We start from the raw sequence: 20,127 nt of genomic DNA on the forward strand, positions 1-20,127 counted from the left end.
TAAAACATCTGTCTTCAGCATACCTCTGACCTAGAAAACATAGCTGTGTCCTACAATCCATAATGTTAGCATTTTGAAGGGATGAGTGGAAGGGATCCAGAAACTTCTATAGCTGAGTAAGTCAGTTGGTAGAATGAGAGGTATCTAACATGGTGGAGAAGAGGCTGTTTTTGAAAAAGCAGATAACTGATTGGCTGTTCATAAACATTGTGTAGTCAGAAATAGGATACATGTTACTGTGAAGAAAATGTCTCTTTCTGATTGGGTATAGAAAAACACTTTCAGGAGACACACAAGTGCGTGCATCAAGATGGCGGCTCGGTAATACAGCTCCGGCTCACCCGTCTTTACGATGAGGTATTTTAAACCCATAATGAATGATTAACTCTTCTCCTGCTGTAAGAAATGCTTACCTTTTTTTTTCGCCTTTTTTCCGGCAATTTTGGTGACTTCTGGACTTCCTCTGGCCTCCGGCTCTTCTACACCTGGACTTCCAGCAGCTTGGCTCCAAAGTTCCTGTCAGAGAGGTGGAGTTCTGCACTAGGAGAGGGCGTGGCTTTGGCCTTAGTTTCCTGCCACTGCTGGTTTTAGCTGCTGCACTGGTTTGGCATAGGTAACTTTGTTTTTATTGTAAAACTGACAACTTTTGCATGTGTGTATTCATTTTCTTGAAATTGGAAAGCAGCAAATAAGCGTAAACAGACAGTTTCTCCTACACCTGTGAAGTAAAAAATGGTAGATTCATTGGAACCCTCCCTTATTACTATTTTAGAGGAATTAAAGGCTGTCAGATCAAATACTGACAGTATTGCCTGGAAAATAAAAATATATGGAAGGACATGGCCAGTCTCTCAATGAAGGTTGCAGATAACGAGATTAAGCTGTAAGATGTTATAACCAAAACTGATGAGCTATTACCAATGGTTACAAAAATCCCCTTCAGTAGTAATAGATTACTTAAATTAGAAAACATATATAAGCAGTATACCCTACGTATTTTTAATTTTCCTGAAGATATTGAAGGGAATGATTGCAGGCGTTATATAATTTATGTTTTTTACCTAATTTACGGAATTTGAAGTTCTCAGAAAAAATTGAGATAGATAAAGCACATCGTATTTCATCTAACCGTAAACCAGGCCAAACTAAACCCAGGCAAGTCATCTTCAAGGTACTACGCCACCATCACCTTGTCTTTATCAGGAAGGCAGCTCGTGAAATTCCTTCTCTTCTAGTTAATGGCTCAAAGATTTTCATTCATCAAGACTTTTCCAAAGAGACGGTAGCACTATAACAATACTTTGCAGGCCAAGAGGATACAATTTAAATTATAGTGTATAGCATTAAGTCCCTTAACTCTATGGGACCTATACAGATGAAGACATTACTAAAGCCTTACATTCCAACTAGAGGCCTTAGATCTGCTGAATTGGGAAACTTAATTGTCCCCAGTGTCAACAAGGTTAGATGGGGAGGAAAGAGTTTTGAGGCCACAACTGAAAGCTTATGGAACTCCCTGAGAACATCACTGAAGAGAGAACCTAATCTTCTCAAATTCAGAAAAGGCCTAAAAACAGGTCTGTTTATAGCATAAATCCTTCTTGCCTCCTTCCGTTCAATATGTATCAAGGGCAGCGCCTAGACACCCCAGGGTATTTTCCCACTTTACAAATTCCAAATCAAATCAAAGCAAGATCAAACCTTAGAAAAGTTCCACTGGCTTTGCAGAGAGCTGGCCTCACTATTAAGGCCAGTATATAGCGGGTTTCAGTGGTCTACATGGGTCACCAAGGAGGAGGAGGCAAGGTACAGACCCTCTAGGCCAAGGTCCAAAGACCCAGACAGATGTGAGAGTATTCTTAGGCCTACCTGGATACTACAGGAGATTCATTAATGGTTATTGCAAAATCATTGCACCTGTGACAGAGGTGACTTTGAAGAAGCAGCCCAGATAGACGATCTGGACGGAAGAGTGCCAGAGCACTGTTGATATCCTGAAGGAGGCCATATGCACTGGACCCATGTTCAAGGCTCCTGGCTTCTCTCAATAATCAAGCAATAAAAAAGGGAAACCTTTGAAGTGGTAAGGATACTGAAGAAGCTGAGGCCCTACTTGTTTGAGCGTCACTTTCAGGTTTAGACCACTCCTATGGTTAATGAAGATGAGGAGTGAGAATCCCAAACTGTTGAGGTGGTCCATCTCTATACTGAGAATAACCTTTATGGTGGAACACCGCCGTGACACAGTCCACTTTGATGCTGATGGTCTCGCCAGGCTCTAGTGAAGAGAACCCCCAAGTTGTTGACTAGTTCTCACCAGCTGGGGAGGGTACACATGTTAGACCTGGTATCCTTAGTGTGATTTTCCCCAAATATTTAGCCTCCAGATCTCCTGTTTTGCTGACTTTGTTTTTGCTGGCCTTAGGGCTCTGCCATCTTTGCCACTGCTAACCAGCCCTAACATGCATGTGCACTGTCCTTAAAACATGGTAAGATTGGCCTATACACAATTAGCATATTTAATTTACGTGCAGGTCCCTAGTAATGTTGAAATACCTCTGCCCAGTGTCTGTAAATGAAATGCTACTAATGGGCCCACAGCACTGATTGTGCCACTCATGTAAGCAGCAGTATAAACATGCCTCGGGTCTGCCTTTGCTACCTTTGTGTGCAATCCTAAACTTTCATTTCAATCTGACAAAATCAACCATTTGCCAGACCTAAACATTCCTCATTAATACATTTGTCACCCTTAAGATAGGCCCTAAACATCCATCATGCCAGGATACAATGTATTTAAAAAATAGGACATGCACTTTAGAGTTTTACATGTCATGATAGTGAAAAGTGATTACATTATTTTTTTAATACTGCAAGGCCTACCTCTATCATAGCATAACATTTGAGTTAACTTATTACATTTTATAAGTTTAACTTCCCAATAGAAACAGGTAACCGGGTAATTTTTGGAGTCTTTGGAATTGTAATGAAAAATCCAAAATTACCGTAAACTCGGATTGTAAATTACAATTTTGAAAATGCTACTTTTAGAAAGTTGTTACAGCAAACAAATGATGGACGGAATGCTGACAATGCAAACATTCTCCCCCAGCCAAAAGATTTGGGTTGAATCCATCGTTCTTTTACCCACTATGCCACCCCAGTTTGGACCCAGCCATATGCAAATCAGCCTTGACCCTGTGCCTCGTGGGAACAGTCCAGACCGAACTGCCAGGCCAGGTCCTCCCTGGACTGGAAACAAGCATCCTGGGACCAATTTCAGTGTATGTCACCCTTCTTCAGCCAGGTTAGCTTGAATCCAGTGGCCATCACCCCCTTTGGTATCGCTTTGTTTGCCCTAAGTTGGCAGGGTATGCCCAGACATGGGTCCCTTGCTCACTTTGCCACTGGATTCAAGGTAGCCTGGCTGATGAGGCTTATGAACCCGAAACCGGTACCAGGATGCTTGTTTCCGGCCCAGGGAAGACCTGGCTTGGTAGTCTGTGCTGGACTGTTCCCTTGAGGCACAGGGTCAGACTGATTCTCATATGGCCATGTCTGAACTGGGGTAGTGGAGTGAGCTAAAGAATGATCATGGATTAAACCCAGATCAGTTGACTGGGGGTGAGTGTTTGATTTGCTCAAACGCTCCGTCCATCATCCCCTTTAGTATTGCTTTGTTTGCCCTAAGTTGGCAGGATATGTCCAGACGTGGGTCCCTTGCACACCTTGCCCCTGGATTCAAGATAGCCTGGCTGATGATGGTTATGGACCTGAAACTGGCCCCAAGATGCTTGTTCCCGGTCCAGGGAAGACATGGCTTGGCAGTTCATGCTGGACTGTTCCCATGAGGCACTGGGTCAGACTGATTTGCATATGGCCATGTCTGAACTGGGTTGGTAGAGTGAGCTAAAGAATGATGATGGATTAAACCCAGATTAGTTGACTGGGGGTGAGTGTTTGATTTGCTCAAAAATGCTCCGTCCATTGTCCCCTTTGGTTTTGCTTTGTTCGACCTAAGTTGGCAGGGTATGCCCAGACGTGGGTCCCTTGCTGACTTTGCCACTGGATTCAAGCTAGCCTGGCTGATGACGGCTGATTAGCCCAAAGTCGGTCCCAGTATGCTTGTTTAAGGTCCAGGGAAGACATGGCTTGGGGTGGCGGAGTGAGCTGAAAAATTATGATGGATTAAACCCAGGTCAGTTGACTGGGGTTGAGTGCTTGCAATGTTCAACACACAGTCCATCATCCCATTTGGTTTTGCCATGTTATAAAATAACCCTTCATCCGTGCATTGTCCACCCCAAAAAGTTCAAAATTCCTTCTTTACTCAGAGGATAACAAATATCTCCTCACTTTCCCCTTGACGATGATGCCTGCATCAACGAGCCCTTGTTAGACAGCAGTGGGGAGATGAGCATTGGTTACAGGAAGCTTGTAATATTTTGGTATTTCCCCGGTGGAAGAACCAAGAGGGGTGGGCCAGCCGAGCCTCTTCCGGGTGATGACGGTCAGGGACAGGCCCAACCTTGCTTACGAGTGACCCGCGTGCGACCCGCACAGTGGTGCCTCTGTATGCCTTAAGTAGTGCTTTCAATAGTAAACAGGTGAGGGACAAAGAGGAATCCTGGCACTTGTGGTCCCCAGTGGTCAAGTTCTGTGACAGTTTTTGCCCACTGTCAATAGTGTGTTTTAAATCCCCCCTGTATTGATAGGTAGCAGTCTTGGGGGTTCACAGTAGCCCAACAGCAGCCACAAGTAAGAAACCAAGGTGCCTCCAGCAACGAATTCAAAGTGCTACTCTCAATGCAGTAGGCCTCTGTATGCCTTAAGTAGTGCAAAGAGGAATCCTGGGACGTGTAGTCCCCAGCGGTCGCTTCCTGTGACAGCTTTTCACCAGTGTCACTAGTGTGTCCCAACTCCCCCTGCAGTGATAGAAAGCAGTCCTGTGGGTTCACAGCAGCCCAACAGCACCTGCAAGCAGGAAACCAAGGTACCTCCGGTGATGGTTTGCAAGCGATACGTCACATATCATATTTAGGTTTCAACCACGAGTAAAAGAAAGTCCTGGTGGCCAGAGAGACGATTGCTGGCCGGAATTTACTCATGAATTTGTCTATACGCATCATAAGGGCCTAATTGAATATGTGAAATATAAAGTATTAGACCCGCAGGACCTCCTGTTGCAGCCAAAGCCTCATGTGATTTTACCAGGTGGAATTACCAAAAATTTAAAATTGTGTCCAGTGTTCCCACGCTTTGGTGTCGGAACACCTGGTTAGTCAACATTAGGCGAAGATGTGCTCCATCCGCCTCATAATCACGACCCACATTCTTGAACAGGATTTTCCAGAAGGTGAATTGAGGTTTCTAAATGCATACATGAGGAATATTAGCAACATATGTCAGAATGTAAGGGAGAAGGTCTGCAAGTATTAGCACATCTGGAACCCTCTACTGCATTTTATCATTTGTGCTGATGATTCCCCCAGTTTTTGTTATGATTGCTTGAAGGGTCACTTACCTCAAGGTTCCACTGTCCCCAATTGTGTCTTTTTTAGAGCAGCATTTTTGTGCCTTAGGATTGGGGACACCCTTACCATCCCATTGTTTCAATGAGGCAGCTGCATTAGCACATTTTGCTAGGTTTATACTGATACTAACAATGCACTGATTATGGATCCAATACATATGCTCATTGGTGATATCTCTTGACCTCTCATGGTAAATTAAATACAGGAATTTGAGGAAAAAATTGCATAATTTATACTCAAACTACTTAGTGAATGTAGATGGCCATGAAATCATGAATTATGCACCTACCAATTTACTTTGCTCAACCTCTTTTTATGGTTACCTTAAGATGATTGTCAACGTCTTGTTAGTGTAAAATTGAGAGTGAAATATTGCAGGTGGCTACTTTCCACCTTGAATCATAAACTAGCCAATCCTCTTTTTCTTACTCTTCCATTTCCTTCTTCTGTCTGGTGGACTACACCCATATTTTCCTTCAGAAGAAGCAGGTATGATTGAAATAATTGTAATTTGCTTTTGTGTAATTTCTCCAAATTTCATGACAATTATGCAAAAATCAAATCTGTCATTCAGCACAATACAGTTTGCACTAAACAAATACCATGAAAAATACAATTACTGCAAACAAATGTTGCTTGTGTTTTGGTTGTTCACATTGTTCCCTTGCTCGCATGCTATAATTTTGCTGTCAACTGTGGTGTATGGTCTAAAATTACACAATGCAAAAATATACAAATTACACAATCAGTAATTTTATTTCACCCATGCCTAAATAAGACGTCTATTGATATTTAATTTTGTATGTGACTTGTCACATTGGGACACTCACTAAACATGTTTCTGGGAGCTGGGCAAACTGTTCCTTTCCCAGATACCCATCTCTGAAGGAAACATCTGGGGCATATTTACGAAGAACTGTTGCAGTGCTGTAAGCAATTTAGCTGCAACATTAAAAAAATGCCGGGATGCATCACATTCACAAGAATATGGCGCACCCCTGTGTTTTCCCTTGCGCTGGCCCTAAAAAAGCTGCCAAGCGCCATTGCAGACACCCTTGCCCCATGATGCAAGGGTATCTGCATTGCAGGGAGGATTGTTTATGTGCAGGCAGGGACTCCTTTTTTAATGCGATGTGCTCCTTGCTGAACTCAGCACACATAGAAAGAGCAAAAAACGAGTAGAAATAAAAGTATTTCTCCTCATTGCGCCACTCTAACGCCTGCTTTTCAATAGCGTTAGTTTTTGGTGCTGCCTCAGATTTACGCATTCTTGTAAATCTGGGGCAGCGTCAAAAAGCAATAAGTGTTGTATTGGAACCCCCACAACAACACCAATTGCATGCCCCCCTCCTGTAGACACCTCCGTGAAAGGGTACAATATTTTCAAAGCAGCCTTAAGCCACACAAAGTGGCTAAGCACCCCTTTGAAAATATGGAACAGGGCATTGCGCCACCAGAGAGTCAGAAAAAGCAATGCTCCGGTGGGGCAATGCCCTTTTAAATATGCCACTGTATTCCTAAATGTTTGAGTGTACTTCTGAACTATTACATTGCACTGGCACCTATTGAAAGATTATCCCTATTATACTTCCAAAGGCTACGAATTTAATCTGTCTCTTTTCCCTGGCAAACACAATATCTATGTTGACTCACGTCAGTCTAGACAATGATGTAGGGCATCCTGAAAGTTGAGCTGCATCCAGCCTGTTAACTTGAGGCTGGAACTAAGACTGCTAAAGCCCTACCTGAATGTCCCGATGCTGTTAACGTTGTCTGTGTGTGTACCTCTAATAAGACCAGAGAAAATAACATTATAGGCACATAGCACAATGAAACCGTCACTGTCAGCAGAGTGTGAAAGAGGACTGGCCAAGCATCTACAGCGTATAAGTACAGGTGAGCTACCTGATGTGTGTAAACTCTATCTTCGTCAATGCACCACCATCCATTGTTTTGTTTTATTCTATGCGTCAGCATGCAGTATTTTTTATTCTTTGTAGGACTCCCCAGGTCATTTACCCACTAGCTATCACCTGCTTTGGTGTGAGCACAAGGCCACAACCAGCCTAAAGCACCTTGTTGGACCAGTTAACTTTGGTTTCCACGTCTAAGTCTTGCTGTAACCAGGTGGTGACCTTGCTATACCTATCAAAATTAAAATTGCTCAAAGACGACCTGAGTAATTACAATGTGTGTTCTTGTTGGAAAATGTTAAGATCAATATGGAGAAATTTGCAGGTGGAAAGGCAGTAAAGAATTAGTGGGTGAGCCTTAGATCTTCTTACTTTTGTACAATCTCTCTCCAACCTATCCTAAGCATCAGAAGGAGGTGACAATTAGACAGCATTCTGCTCTTAAAACCCACTAATCCGGTCTGGACCAAGGGGTTTGAAAATCAACTGTGTCTTTACTCCAGATACTAGGTACAATATTAGAAGCCTACATGCTCATTCAGATGGGCTGGGTAGTGGTTGGTATTTTGAACTTCTTCCATTCCTTCGCTTTGCGTAAGGGCTTGACTATTTTAAATTCTTTAAGTCATTCCCAAGGGCAGGAATCGGTAGTGGTTTGCCAGGTGTAATCATTCCCCATTGCCTTCTCTCAAGGCCAAGTAGAGATGTGTCAAGTAGTAAGGTCAGGAGCATTGCCACCTTACAATTCACAATCATACACCCTGATTTTGTAAATCACCCATCTTTCCCCATTGGCTATTGACGGCTAGGCTATCTTGGCTTCTGACCTCCGTACTCCACCCAATGCCAGCCTCTTTATCTAAAGGCCTGGAAGGAGTGTTGGGCTACTTGCACCACACTTTGCCAAAAGGCTGGGACGGAGTCACATAATAAAGAACAACCGCCAAAAACTCCTGTTTTTGGAATCAAATCTCTTTTTTTATTGGCAGAGCAATTAGGAAAGCAATTGCACAGCATGCCACCTACAACCCTGGTGGACTGGCTGTGAAGTCTGGTAGAGTGTAATAAACACAGGTATCGTTATAATAATCCATACATTTGGGCTAATGGTTACACAGCATGTCGCCTACAGCCCATCATGGTCCGGCTGCATCTCAGGAGGGGGTGCAAAGCACTGAGTAAGTAACAATGTTCAGGCGTATTAGTGAATGGAACCACGCTCCATCTTAGGTTACCACTTGTGAAGTGCCAATGTACACGCATAACTGCTGAGGCAGCCACGTTAAAGATTTCAAACAAAAGCAAGAAAAAACACAAAAATCAGGAGATATGCCGTGGATCCTGAACTAGTCTACGTCCTAGCGGGGCCCGGTCGTCTGCCTGGGAATCCAGAAGCAACCGCAAAATGCATAGGTAATTAGGACAGGTCAGCTCCCAGAACTCTGATGGAAGGATAGTGATAAAGGGGGCTCAGATGTTAGTATATGTCGAAGTATCCCGAACAGGTCGCCATCGATAGACTCTCCATGCCCTGTAGTGAACAGAGTTGATGAAGCCACTGTCGATGGTCTGGGACTTTGTCTGTGCCCCAACTAGTCAGCAATAGCCTATGTGCGGCATTGAGTGCCAAGGCCATCTGCCTTCCCTTGATGGAACCAAGAAGGAACGTGAGTGCATTGTGGAGGCCTAGAAGAGCATATGCGGGGAATCTGGGGATTGTAGTATGAATAGCTAGATTATTGTCATCCAGGATCTGATCCCAGACTATAGTCAGTTTCGGGCAATGGCAGAGCAGGTGGATCAGTGTACCTGGATTGCTACATTCTTGTCATCATCGGCCATCGCATTGAACATTCCTTTTCTGTATCCAGGAATGGGTGTAGTACCAATAGGAAGTAATCTTGTAGGCCATTTCGGTGTGTCCTCTATTGTGCGCCGTGTGGTGCGCTTTATAGAAAATGTCTTTCCACTCCTTGTTTGGTAGTGATCGGCCTAGTTCTGCCTCCCACCGCTTCTGTTCTGGGGTTCTGCATTTTTGCGTCGCTTTTGTTAGGTGGAGATGGATTTTTGAGGTGATCTTCTTGTCATCTTTCTTAAGAAGCAGCCACTTCTCAAATAGAGTCATCGGTCTACCTACTTTAGGCTGGGTGTCCGGGCCTACTGCTCAGTGTGTCAATTGCATGTGTGTTAAACGATCTGATTCCAGCAAGTCATAATTCATTTTGAGCAACTCCAATGATATGGGGCCTTGGTGGTCAAAAAGACATCCCATGCATTTGCACCCGCCCTCCACCCATCATTTGATGGCACTCGGGGTCATGCCAGGGGGAAATCCAGATTAGAAAATAGAGACATCATGAGTGAAGGGAATGTGGTAAGTCCCGCAGCAATCACTACTTTGTCCCAGATCTGGAGCGTCGGCCGGGTTACTGAGGAGAAATAGAGCCCCCCGGCTCCGTAAGGTTGAGGCAGCCTCACCTCCCTCCAGATATGTGATCCCACCACTTTCTTATCCTTGAAAACCCAATGCTTCTCCATTAGTGGGCGACTCCACTCCACCAAGTAGCACAGCTGCACGGCCTGGCAGTAGCGAGTTCTGTTGGGTACCGAAAGCCCCCATCCTGCTTTGAACGCTGTAGAAGCTGTTTCTGGAGCCTCCGTCTCGCTTTCTCCCAGATAAAGCACTTAATCTCCCTCTGAAGATAATAATCATGCCAGCAGGAGAAGCTAGAGGAAGGGTCTGGAAGACATACAGGGCCCTGGGGAGGACATTCATTTTTACGGCAGCAATTCTACCAAGCAACAAGAGCGGAACCCGTTGCCACTATGTCAGGTCTTTACCAAATAGGGAGAGAAGCTTCGAGTAGTTAGCCTCAGTGATTTCCAGAAGACTTGCTCAGGACAAGGCCCAAATATGAGAGATCCTCGAAGACCCAGGGGAAGTCAAATTGAGATTGCAGGGCATGTTCTGTGTGTGGTTGAGTGTGGAGATTCAAGATTTGTGACTTTTGCATATTTACACGAAAGCCAGATAACTCTCCGAACACCCTGAGTTAAGCGACAATAGCCGGGAGAGATGTCAAAGGCTGAGTGATTGAGAAGGTGAAATTGGCAAAAGGGATGCCCCTAGCATTAGGGTTGTCTCTTAATCTCTATGTAGAGAGAAAAGAGAAGTGGAGAGAGAGAGGGCAGCCTTGCCTTGTACCCCGGGCAATGGGAAAGCCGCTAAACCTTACGTCATTCACTCACACGGCCGCCCTGGGGAAGCTGTAAATGTTCAAAATCCAATTCTAAAGCTCGTGCCCATACTGAAGCGCTTGAGAGTCGCAAATAGATAGGGACAATGCAATCTATTGAACAATTTTTCAACGTCCACCTCCAGTAACAAGGCTTTTTTCCAAGAACGCTGTACTTTGTTTATCAAATGGCAGATGCGTTTAGTGTTGTCCTCGCACTGGCAACTTTAGATAAAACCTACCCAGTCCGGATCTATGAGGTCAGGCATCAAGAGATTGAGACGACGGGCTAGGATGCTAGCAAACAATTTCAAATCAATGTTCAGAAGCGAAATCGGATGGCATGAGCTACAGTGTGTTGGGTCTTTCCCAGGTTTAGGGATGACTGAATTTGAAGCTTGAAGCATCAACTCTGTAAGGGTGCCTGATTTGGCAAAGGAATTAAACAGAGGAGTGAGTATGGGGGCGAGTTCCAAACACAAAGTTGTGTACAATAACGCACTGAATCCGTCCGGTCCAGGGGACTTCAAGGGCTTCAGGCGAGCAATCACTGAGATCACCTCTTCAATGCGAATGGGCCTATCTAATGCTTCAGCTTCCACTTGGGAAAGTGGGGTAATCACCGCCACCTCTAGATATGCCTGCTGGTCTGAGGGGCTCAGAGATTCGTGGAAATACAATTCAGCATAATAGGCATGGAATGCATCCGCAATGCAGTTCAATTTGGTCACTTCCGCTCCAGAGGCAGTCCAGCCCGTTTTAACCGCATATGCAAATTGCTTACTGTGGAGGCGATGCGCGAGCATTCCACCCCCTTTGTTGGTCCCTATGTAATATTTTTGTTTTAGGCGCAACATTTTGTGCTAGGCTCTATCCAGATCAAGGCGTTTAATTGCATACGCTCTCTTTGAGTTGCCTCCAGATCCTGGGAGCCCCAGTGCATTTTCAAATAGATTCCAGTTCAAGAACCGAAGTCAACCAGTTCCTTCTCTTAGATTTCCTCCGTTTGTTTTCATGCCCTGCTTTTGCTATAAGAGCCCCACGGGCCAACAATTTTAGGGCATTCCAAGTCGAGGACAGCGTGGTAGAGTCAGTGTCATTAAGAGCCATATAGTCTTTATAGTGTGTTTAAGTGCTGCCACCATCACCGGTGAAGCATTGTCTCCCTGAGGCACCAGGGAGGTGCCTGTGTGGGGGTGGAAGAGGTGCATAGGGTTACTGTTATATGTGTGTGGTCAGAAAACATACTGGCCCCAATGGTGGAAATCAGCACTCGTTCCCATGCAGCCGGATAAGCCAGGAAATGATTTAACCGTGAAAATGTTTTATGGGCCGACAAATAAAACGTGTAGTCCCGCTCATCAGTGTGGAGGGAGTGCTACAAATCGTGCATCCAGCACTCCTCAAACCATTCCCGCCATCCTGCAGAGTGAGCCCCCATGGTACCAGATCTAAGGTCCCGTTTAGCATCCATTGCTATGTTTAGGTCCCCATACACCTGCTACATCTGGGGTGAGAAGCACTTTGGCCAGGGCCTCTGTTAGAAAGAACTCTTGTTGCTCATTTGGGACGTAAATCGAAGCCACCATGAGATGAAGTGTGCCCAGTTGCAACCAAAGGACCAGCAGGTGACCCTTAGCAGGCAGGGGGGCTGGTGCTGGGACAGCCCCCCTGCCCTACCCTTGTAGGGTGCTAGCTACGAGGTCCTGGAAGAGTTGTGGTGAGTGGTCCCTGAATTGCAGCCTTTGAGCTTCTCAGGCCGTCTTGAGTATAGCTTCTTTTACTTTGAAGTTGTGTACACAGACCAGGATACCTGAGGGAGGATGAGTGGGCTAGCTGGGAGCAAACGGTCAAATTTCACATTGTTCTCAACTGAGGTGCCTAGTAGGGCGCTAAACAGGGTCTGGACAGAACCCTCAAGGTCCGAGCCCTGCGCACTCGTAGGGACCTCTCTTATGCGAATATTGTTCCGTCTGGACCTGTTTTCCAGGTTTTCCACATGGGCATGTAAATCGATCAGTTGATCTTGTATTTAAATAACTTCATGTTGGAGGGCTTCAATTTCTTTGTCTCTAGCTTTGGATCCTTCCTCAAGGGCCAGAGTCAACATCTCGACGTAACTCTCTGAGCTCCATTTGCAGGACCAGTTTCACCACCTGGAGATCTTCTCGTGAGGAGGCAAAGAAAGCCTCCAGAAATTCGCAGGTCACTGCACTCTCAGGTCCCTCTCTAACACTGCGTGGTTTCAGCTCTCCCAGTGGTGTTTTGTCCTGCTGGGGTTCCCCAGTACTCTTCAAGAGCAAATTGGGAACTGAGCGGTCTTTCTTTACTTTGGTTGATGGAATTGTTGTCTTGTGTGGCCCTGCGGTTGGCAGGCTCACTGGCTGTGTCTCGGCACAGTTCTGATCAGGAATCGCAGTGTGCTGGGTTGATGTGATTCTGGGGGATGGGAAGCTGGGCCCTTCATACAGATGGAGGACCCCAGGACACAAAGGAGATCCAGGACGCCTTGTGTGGGCCGGAGACGACCCCCTAGTGATTAGTGACGACACAGAGCCTTAATCCTTGTGAGGTTTTCATGTCACAGTCCCCCATCCGTGTTATGATTCCATGGTTGTTGTAAGTTGACCTCTTGAAGTGATAGAGCCAGTGGCAATGGTCCCCACTCGTTCATCTACCACTGCCGGGTGCTGCTTCACCTCCAGGCTCAGAGCGACGCACTATCACAAAGCAGGCTTCTGAGGGGCTCACACCCACACATTCAATTTACTCCATCAGCAGGCCATGGGGCCCGGGCAGTGGCTTCCCAAAATCTGTGGTAGGGGATGGGGGGAGACATTGCCGGGATCACCCTTGAAAAGGTGCCACACATCTACTGCGAGCAGCCAGCCCAATATGAGTCGCTTTTCTCCTGCTTCAGCAAGGCAGGGAGCGGCCTACACAGCTCTAACGCTCCAAACTCCCACAGGCTTCCAATGCGGATACTACAGGCCTTCTCTGTGTGGCCTGCGAGCAGGCCACCCCCTAGGTCAGCTGTTCATGCCCTGCTTTCGAGGAGGCTCTATCCCTCCTGCCCCTCACCTCTTCTCCTGCTGGGGCAGTGCCACAGGAGGTCTGATCCTGCCTCTCGAGTGGGAGCCGAGGCGGCCACAGGGTCCGCACCAGGCCACGTGCTTCTACTTCTCTACTTCTCTAAATGAAAATGTGGGCTGGTAGCCGCTCCTGCGCCAATGCCCTCGGCTAGCTCCAGTGCTGATCACTCACCTCTTTGGGGGGCCACATACCTTTCCTGCCCTTTCTAGGATCAGCACTTGCTCTCCACTGCATGGGGACCTCCTGCAGTGTTCATCCGGAGGCCTCAATTACATGTCTTGCCAGTCCCCACAGCACTGCTTATTCATTGGCCACTGCCAGCAGGGGAGGGGGGCTTCTTCTGTGGGACAGCACCTCGGACCTCCAGGGTCTTCTGTGTGGGTGGAGCCAGTCCCGCCATGCTGCCCAAGGCCAGGCTGCCCATGGCCTGCCACTCGTGCTCCGAGGGTCCAATGAAGCCCGGCCCCACCTGCTCCTCAACTCAATGGGCAGTGCGGCAGCGGTTTGACTCCTGTTCTGCAAGCGGGTGCCATGACGGCCACAGGGCCCCGCCCGCAATGTCCAGGTAGCCTGCTCTCACCTCTGGGATCCGGTGAGGTGGGTTGGCCTCTTGCAACGTCCTCACCCAGAGCGGGCGCGAGTACAACATCGCAGCCCCCGCCCACTGTTAACAGAGGATCCGATTTCAGTCTGGGGGTCAGACAAAGCAGGCCGGCTGCAGGCGACAAACTCCTGTGGACAGGTACCAGCGCGGCCATTGGGATCCCGCCCACTACCTCCTGGGACCGAATGCAGATACAACACTCTGCAGTCCCTGGTACCAAAGCACGCTTCTACGGAGGGCCACCTGTACTCTTGCAGTCTCCTGGGCCAGTGCTTGAGTACCACTGCACAGGGGAACCTCCAGGTATCTGGGTGGATTGGGTGCTGTGTCGATGCTATTAGGCCTGGGGGGATGGAGCAAACTTGAAACACGTCCGCTCATACCGCCCTCAAAATTCCTGTTTTTAATTGCAACAGGACAACATTGGCTGTGCACAGTTTATTATGACAAATGAGGATTTCACTCTTGGTGTGGCCTGCGGTCACGCACTCACCCAGATTTACAAAGGCCTTTTATCGGGTTTGCATCACTTTTCTGATGCAGATATGATGCAAAATCCTTTATAGTGTTTACAAAACAACTGTTGATTTGTGTTTTGTGAAAAAAAATCAAAACGCAAGGCAGCACATACTCTAACTTGCATTACTTTGAGACATAGAATGTATTCCATGGGTGGTGCATGAGCATTCACGTGGATTCACCCCTGGATTTTGATGCTGACCCAGATCTACAAAGTGTCGTAGAAATGGGTTTGTGTTGGTATTCAGTAGTCTATTTGGTATGGGTTTTTGCGATTGCGCCGACAAGTATAAATACTGTGTGACCTATTGCATCTCTTCTTTTATTTGTTCCTCCCTTCCCTTTTGTTCCCCATACCTTCGAGTGAACCAGTCATGTGTGTGTGGTAGTGGAGTTTAGCACATTGACTTCATAACAGAATCCATTACTAGCTTACTTCATGACCAATTTTCATGAAGTAACCTAGTTTTGAACAAAAAACGGTGAGTCCCATACAAATGCATTACTTACGGTCATGGATCTCTGGTACTCATTTGAAAAAAAAGATCTTTCCAGTTGCCCTTTTACCATATCCAATAAAACAATTGAAATTGTATGTTATAGTACTCAATCTATGTGTACCATCACCTATCCATAAACACAAGCCTCTGCACATTCATCAAAGATATGGCTGTGGTCCAATCTTTTTTCATACTCTATCATGATGTATTTTACAGATTCTGGAGATTAACACTTCTGAGGCAATGTCCCCCAGGCCACCGTGAAGCTCTATAAACACTGCAGCAGAACTCACACAGCAGCCACGTTAAGACACCGCCTTCATCTCACCAGCAGCCCGGGCACACTTCTCCTCTGAGTCTAAGCTCTGCTGATATCCATCACTTCCCTGACAGCCTCTGCTCCTGGGAGAGTGGAACTGATCTGAGAGTCCAGAGCTCAGTTGCAGTCTCAAGATACATCTGGGACCGAATACTTGCTGAAAATATTAAACTCCTTGAAGATTACGTGTTTTGTTTTCAGAAATAGGTCATCTTTGATGGTGTCTTTAGCATCTCTAGTTTCTGGATGGCAAACATAAAATTGGACTTACACAGCGTTTTTTAAGTAAGCTTCCCTGTGTTTACTCTATTATAGAGGTAAAGATGGTTAACCATGTCCTGGAGAGGGATGAGAAGTAAAAGTTTTCTGACGAAACGTACAAATGACTTTATCCAAAATTGGGTAATGTACAAATAACTTGAACATGACGAGAATGACTGAGAGCTGTGGGACTTTCAAATGTTTTTCACATCACAGTATCACTTTATATTAGGCACAGACATTCTATTCACGCTCGTGTAACTGTCTGCTTGCTTGGTGGACATTTACACAGAGGTGAAAGGAAGGAGCCAGGCATAGTCCTATGAGCCCCCGCACAGGTAGAACCTTGAATTTGATTCTCTGCTTCCAATGTATATCTGCGCTGCAGGGACCATGGAGAAAGGGACATGTCAGAGTGCCTTTGGCATGAACACCACCACCTGTATGGGCGGGTTGTGAAAGAGGTTTAGCCACCGAGGAAATTATAAGGTTTTCATGGGAAGAGTTTAGTCCAGACTGTATACCAGTAACAGAAAGCAGAAACGGTTAAGCATAGAAGGGTAGGACTCTACACTGTAACATGTCCTAATGTCATATATTTATGAGCATGAGTCTTAAGCTATCAGAAAAGACATTTATGAGTACAGGGAGCACTTCTTCATGAGTGCCCCAGCGCTCTTTTCCATGGTCTTACATGCCTTGTAGAATAAGCCTTGAAACAGGCCTTTTGTATCTGTTTCATTTGTATTTGAACATTGTAAGAACCTGGGGTTGTTGGTCGCCTGTGGGTATGAATCGGTGCGGCTCCTCCATTTGAGCGGAGAAGCGTCGCCCCAAAAAGAAGAGCCCCAGTCCAGAGCTGACAAATAAAATGGTATTAAGGGTTATTTTTTGCCAGTTTATTTTTCAGTTACCAACCTGTCCCGAACTGAGCATAGGACAGGGCAGGGTCATTGCTGCTGAGTGGCAGCAGGGAGCCGTGCGCTTAAGTTTTAAGTGTGCATGTCTCTTTGGCCGGCTTGTGCACATTTTAAACCTCTGTAACCCAGCTGTCTAAGTCTGCAGGGTTAGGAAAAGTGCAGGGCTCCAGTGCTGATAGAGGCCGCTCCCTCCAATCCTGGTTCTCCTCTCATGCTGGTTAACAGCTTGAAACAGCACCAGGATTGGCTAAGGATTTGGGAGCCTTCCTCGAGGACAGAAGACTAACCTAGGAGGACATTGTGCTTTTGCATTCCTGTTCCAACAAAAGTAATGCGAACTTTAAGAAGCATGCTATTGCAAATGTGCCTTAATAAAAAGTGCTTCCCTCTTAGTGGTGTGCTACAAGGAACATGATATTTTGAGGCATGGAATGAGATGCCGGAATTGGCAAAATATTTTTTATATTTCAGATACTTTAGTATGGAAACAGACAGCAAAGTTCTTGCTCTAGTATGATAATGATGCATGTGTATGATGCTGTCCAAGTCCATATATTTTTTTAAATTATTATGCCCCTAAATGGTGACGTTCATTTTAGAGTATTAAAGACGTGATGTTTCATTGGACGTGTAGCAATTAGTGGTGCAAATTTCATACTAACATTTTGAGACTTGTGAAGCACTTCATGATTTGACTGGGGTATTGATCAGCCACAATGAGGGTCTCAAACCTTTTGCCTCATGAACATTTTGGAGGCAACTCACATTATATTACCTTCTGTGAGTGGCGGAGATTGAAGAAATAAAATGGAGGTACCCAAGGGATGGCAGACGTTCTTCCCAGTGTTAGAATTCCAAGCAAGTTGGCATTTATACTTAAAGCAGACCACGTGCATTTAAGGATCAAGTGGTCCTTAAAATGTATGTATTATGCTTTGAAGACATCATGAAGAGCATGAGGTGATACTCTATACCATTGCCTGCTCCTCCCCAGGCTGCCTGATATGATTACAAATTGTGAATTGCTTCCAAAGAAAAAGCTTTCCCTCTGTGACTAACTTCCCACACGACCTTCGGTGGTCAGCGACTGATCAATGATTACCGTCTGCAATTGAGGTTGCAAACCATTGCTAATTCAATTTGCCGCTTGCAGATAGAATAGAGTACTTGTTTCATGCCCTCTCATATATCTGATTTGGTAAGGCTTGCAAAAGCTCTTTCACGAGTTCAAAAACACCTAAAAGGCTTACCACAGTGTAAGAATAGTATTTTGCAATTTTAATCACTATTATTTGGCATTTTGCAGGGCTTCTGAAGTTTGTGCATAAGGCCTGACATTGCTAGGAAACCAGAAAGCTGTGTTTGTTTGAATTCTAGTTCCATATTTGAGCTCTAATAGCTCAGATAGCTGATAAATGAGATCATGTTTACATTCTGATACCTGTCATTATCGTTTCTAATATGAAGGAATTCCACAGGAGGCTGATCTACAATCACAAGAGATGTTTTACTTGGAACACGATAGACTTCTTGTTCAGGCTGGAAGTAACAAGAGCATATACAATACATCCATGTTTATGTTAAAAATTAGGCAATTAATTTATCATTATTGAGGGTGGGGAAATGAATTCCTGAGGCACATTTAGAAAAGCACACAAGACATCAGATTTCAAATAGATTTTCAGGAAGTTTTAATAAAAAAGCATTTGACAAACTATTATACGAAACTGAATCATCAAGAATCCATTTGTTAAGAGCAAACCCTGCGTTATTTCATGCAACCTGTAATGTTTATATAACTAATATTCAAATTGTTAACATATTTTTTGAAGCACCTTACAAAAGATATCTGGAAACGGTGTATACATTTGTAATTAGTACTTAGTGGAAAGACACTTTTGAGTACTGCTATCTGATTTGCTCTTTCATTTTCTACTATCACAGGTCACAATATTCAAAGCATATGAGTTCTCAACAGGTCCTGGTCTCTGGATCAATGAAAGAAAGAAACTGGACATCAGTGAAAGAATTTATCCTCCTCGGTGTCACTGATGAACCAAAACTGCAGATTCCACTCTTCATACTGTTCCTCCTATTTTATATCATCACGCTTCTGGGCAATATCAGCATTGTGGCATTGGTCACAATATGCCCTCAACTTCACACCCCTATGTATTTTCTTCTAAGCAATTTAGCTTTTGTAGATTTCTCTTATGCCTCAGTTATTACACCCAAGATGTTGATCAATTTCCTCTCTGAGACAAAGTCTATCTCTCTACACGGTTGTATGACACAGTTGTTTTTTTTCTCTTTTATGGGAACTTCTGATGTCTGCCTCCTAGCAGCTATGGCCTATGACCGCTATGTGGCAATTTGTAATCCTTTGCTGTATGTTGCCATTATGACAAAAGGCACATGCCTATGCCTTTCAGGTGGGGCGTATTCAGTTGCCTTCATGAATGCTGCGATTCACACAGGTTGTATGTTCAGACTGTCTTTCTGTGGCCCAAATAAGATCAGCCATTTCTACTGTGACGTCCCTCCTCTGCTCAAACTGTCCTGCTCAGACACTTTAATAAATGTGACTGTACTGGTTTCCATGGCTGGCAGCATTTTGGTTTCTAGCATTGTCATTATCTTGGTCTCTTACATTTGCATAGTTTCAGCTATCTTCAGGATCCCTTCATCTGAAGGGAGAAGGAAGGCCTTTTCAACATGCTCCTCCCACTTTTTTTCTGTTGTCTTGTTCTATGGGACTGCCTCCTTTATGTATCTTAGACCCAGCTCTATTTATCCCATGGACCATGACAGAGTGGCGTCAGTGTTCTACACAGTGGTGATACCTATGTTAAATCCCCTAATCTATACACTTAGAAATCAGGAGGTCATAGCAGCACTAAGAAGCACCATATTGAGAAAGTTCACATGAAATCAAATGTACCATTGTGAACCCATCTTCTACCTGCTGCATGCATTTCTTTCATTAGGAGGACATTAGGAGGACATTATTTAGCAAAAGACTACACACATATGGGCAGGTCTCTATAAGTGTGTGTGGCTCGTTCTACACACATACATGGATATTACATGCATTACAGTAATTGTAATAATATTCATGATGTTTTCAAAAATGTTCTAATACTGGATTGTGACATTAAAAAGTACATTTATGTAGTATAATATCATACATGACTTTTTCAAATATGGATTTGTCAGCCAGATGGATGC

General features: G+C 45.0%; 1 protein-coding gene across 1 annotated transcript; it reads left to right on the top strand.

Moving 5' to 3' along the window:
• Positions 1-503: 503 nt before the first annotated feature.
• Positions 504-19,828, top strand: LOC146854061 (olfactory receptor 5AP2-like). Its single transcript, XM_085650497.1, has 2 exons — positions 504-613; positions 18,844-19,828. Exon 2 carries the CDS (start codon positions 18,863-18,865, stop codon positions 19,826-19,828), a length of 966 nt encoding a protein of 321 aa, XP_085506623.1. The 5' UTR covers positions 504-613; positions 18,844-18,862.
• Positions 19,829-20,127: the final 299 nt, after the last annotated feature.

This window comes from Triturus cristatus, chromosome 4_1 (genome assembly GCF_964204655.1).
Source record: "Triturus cristatus chromosome 4_1, aTriCri1.1, whole genome shotgun sequence".
In the NCBI taxonomy this organism is placed as follows: Eukaryota; Metazoa; Chordata; class Amphibia; order Caudata; family Salamandridae; genus Triturus; species Triturus cristatus.

Excerpts from the sequence above, each read along its gene's own strand:
- LOC146854061 (XM_085650497.1), top strand. The coding sequence starts at position 18,863 with ATGAGTTCTCAACAGGTCCTGGTCTCTGGATCAATGAAAGAAAGAAAC.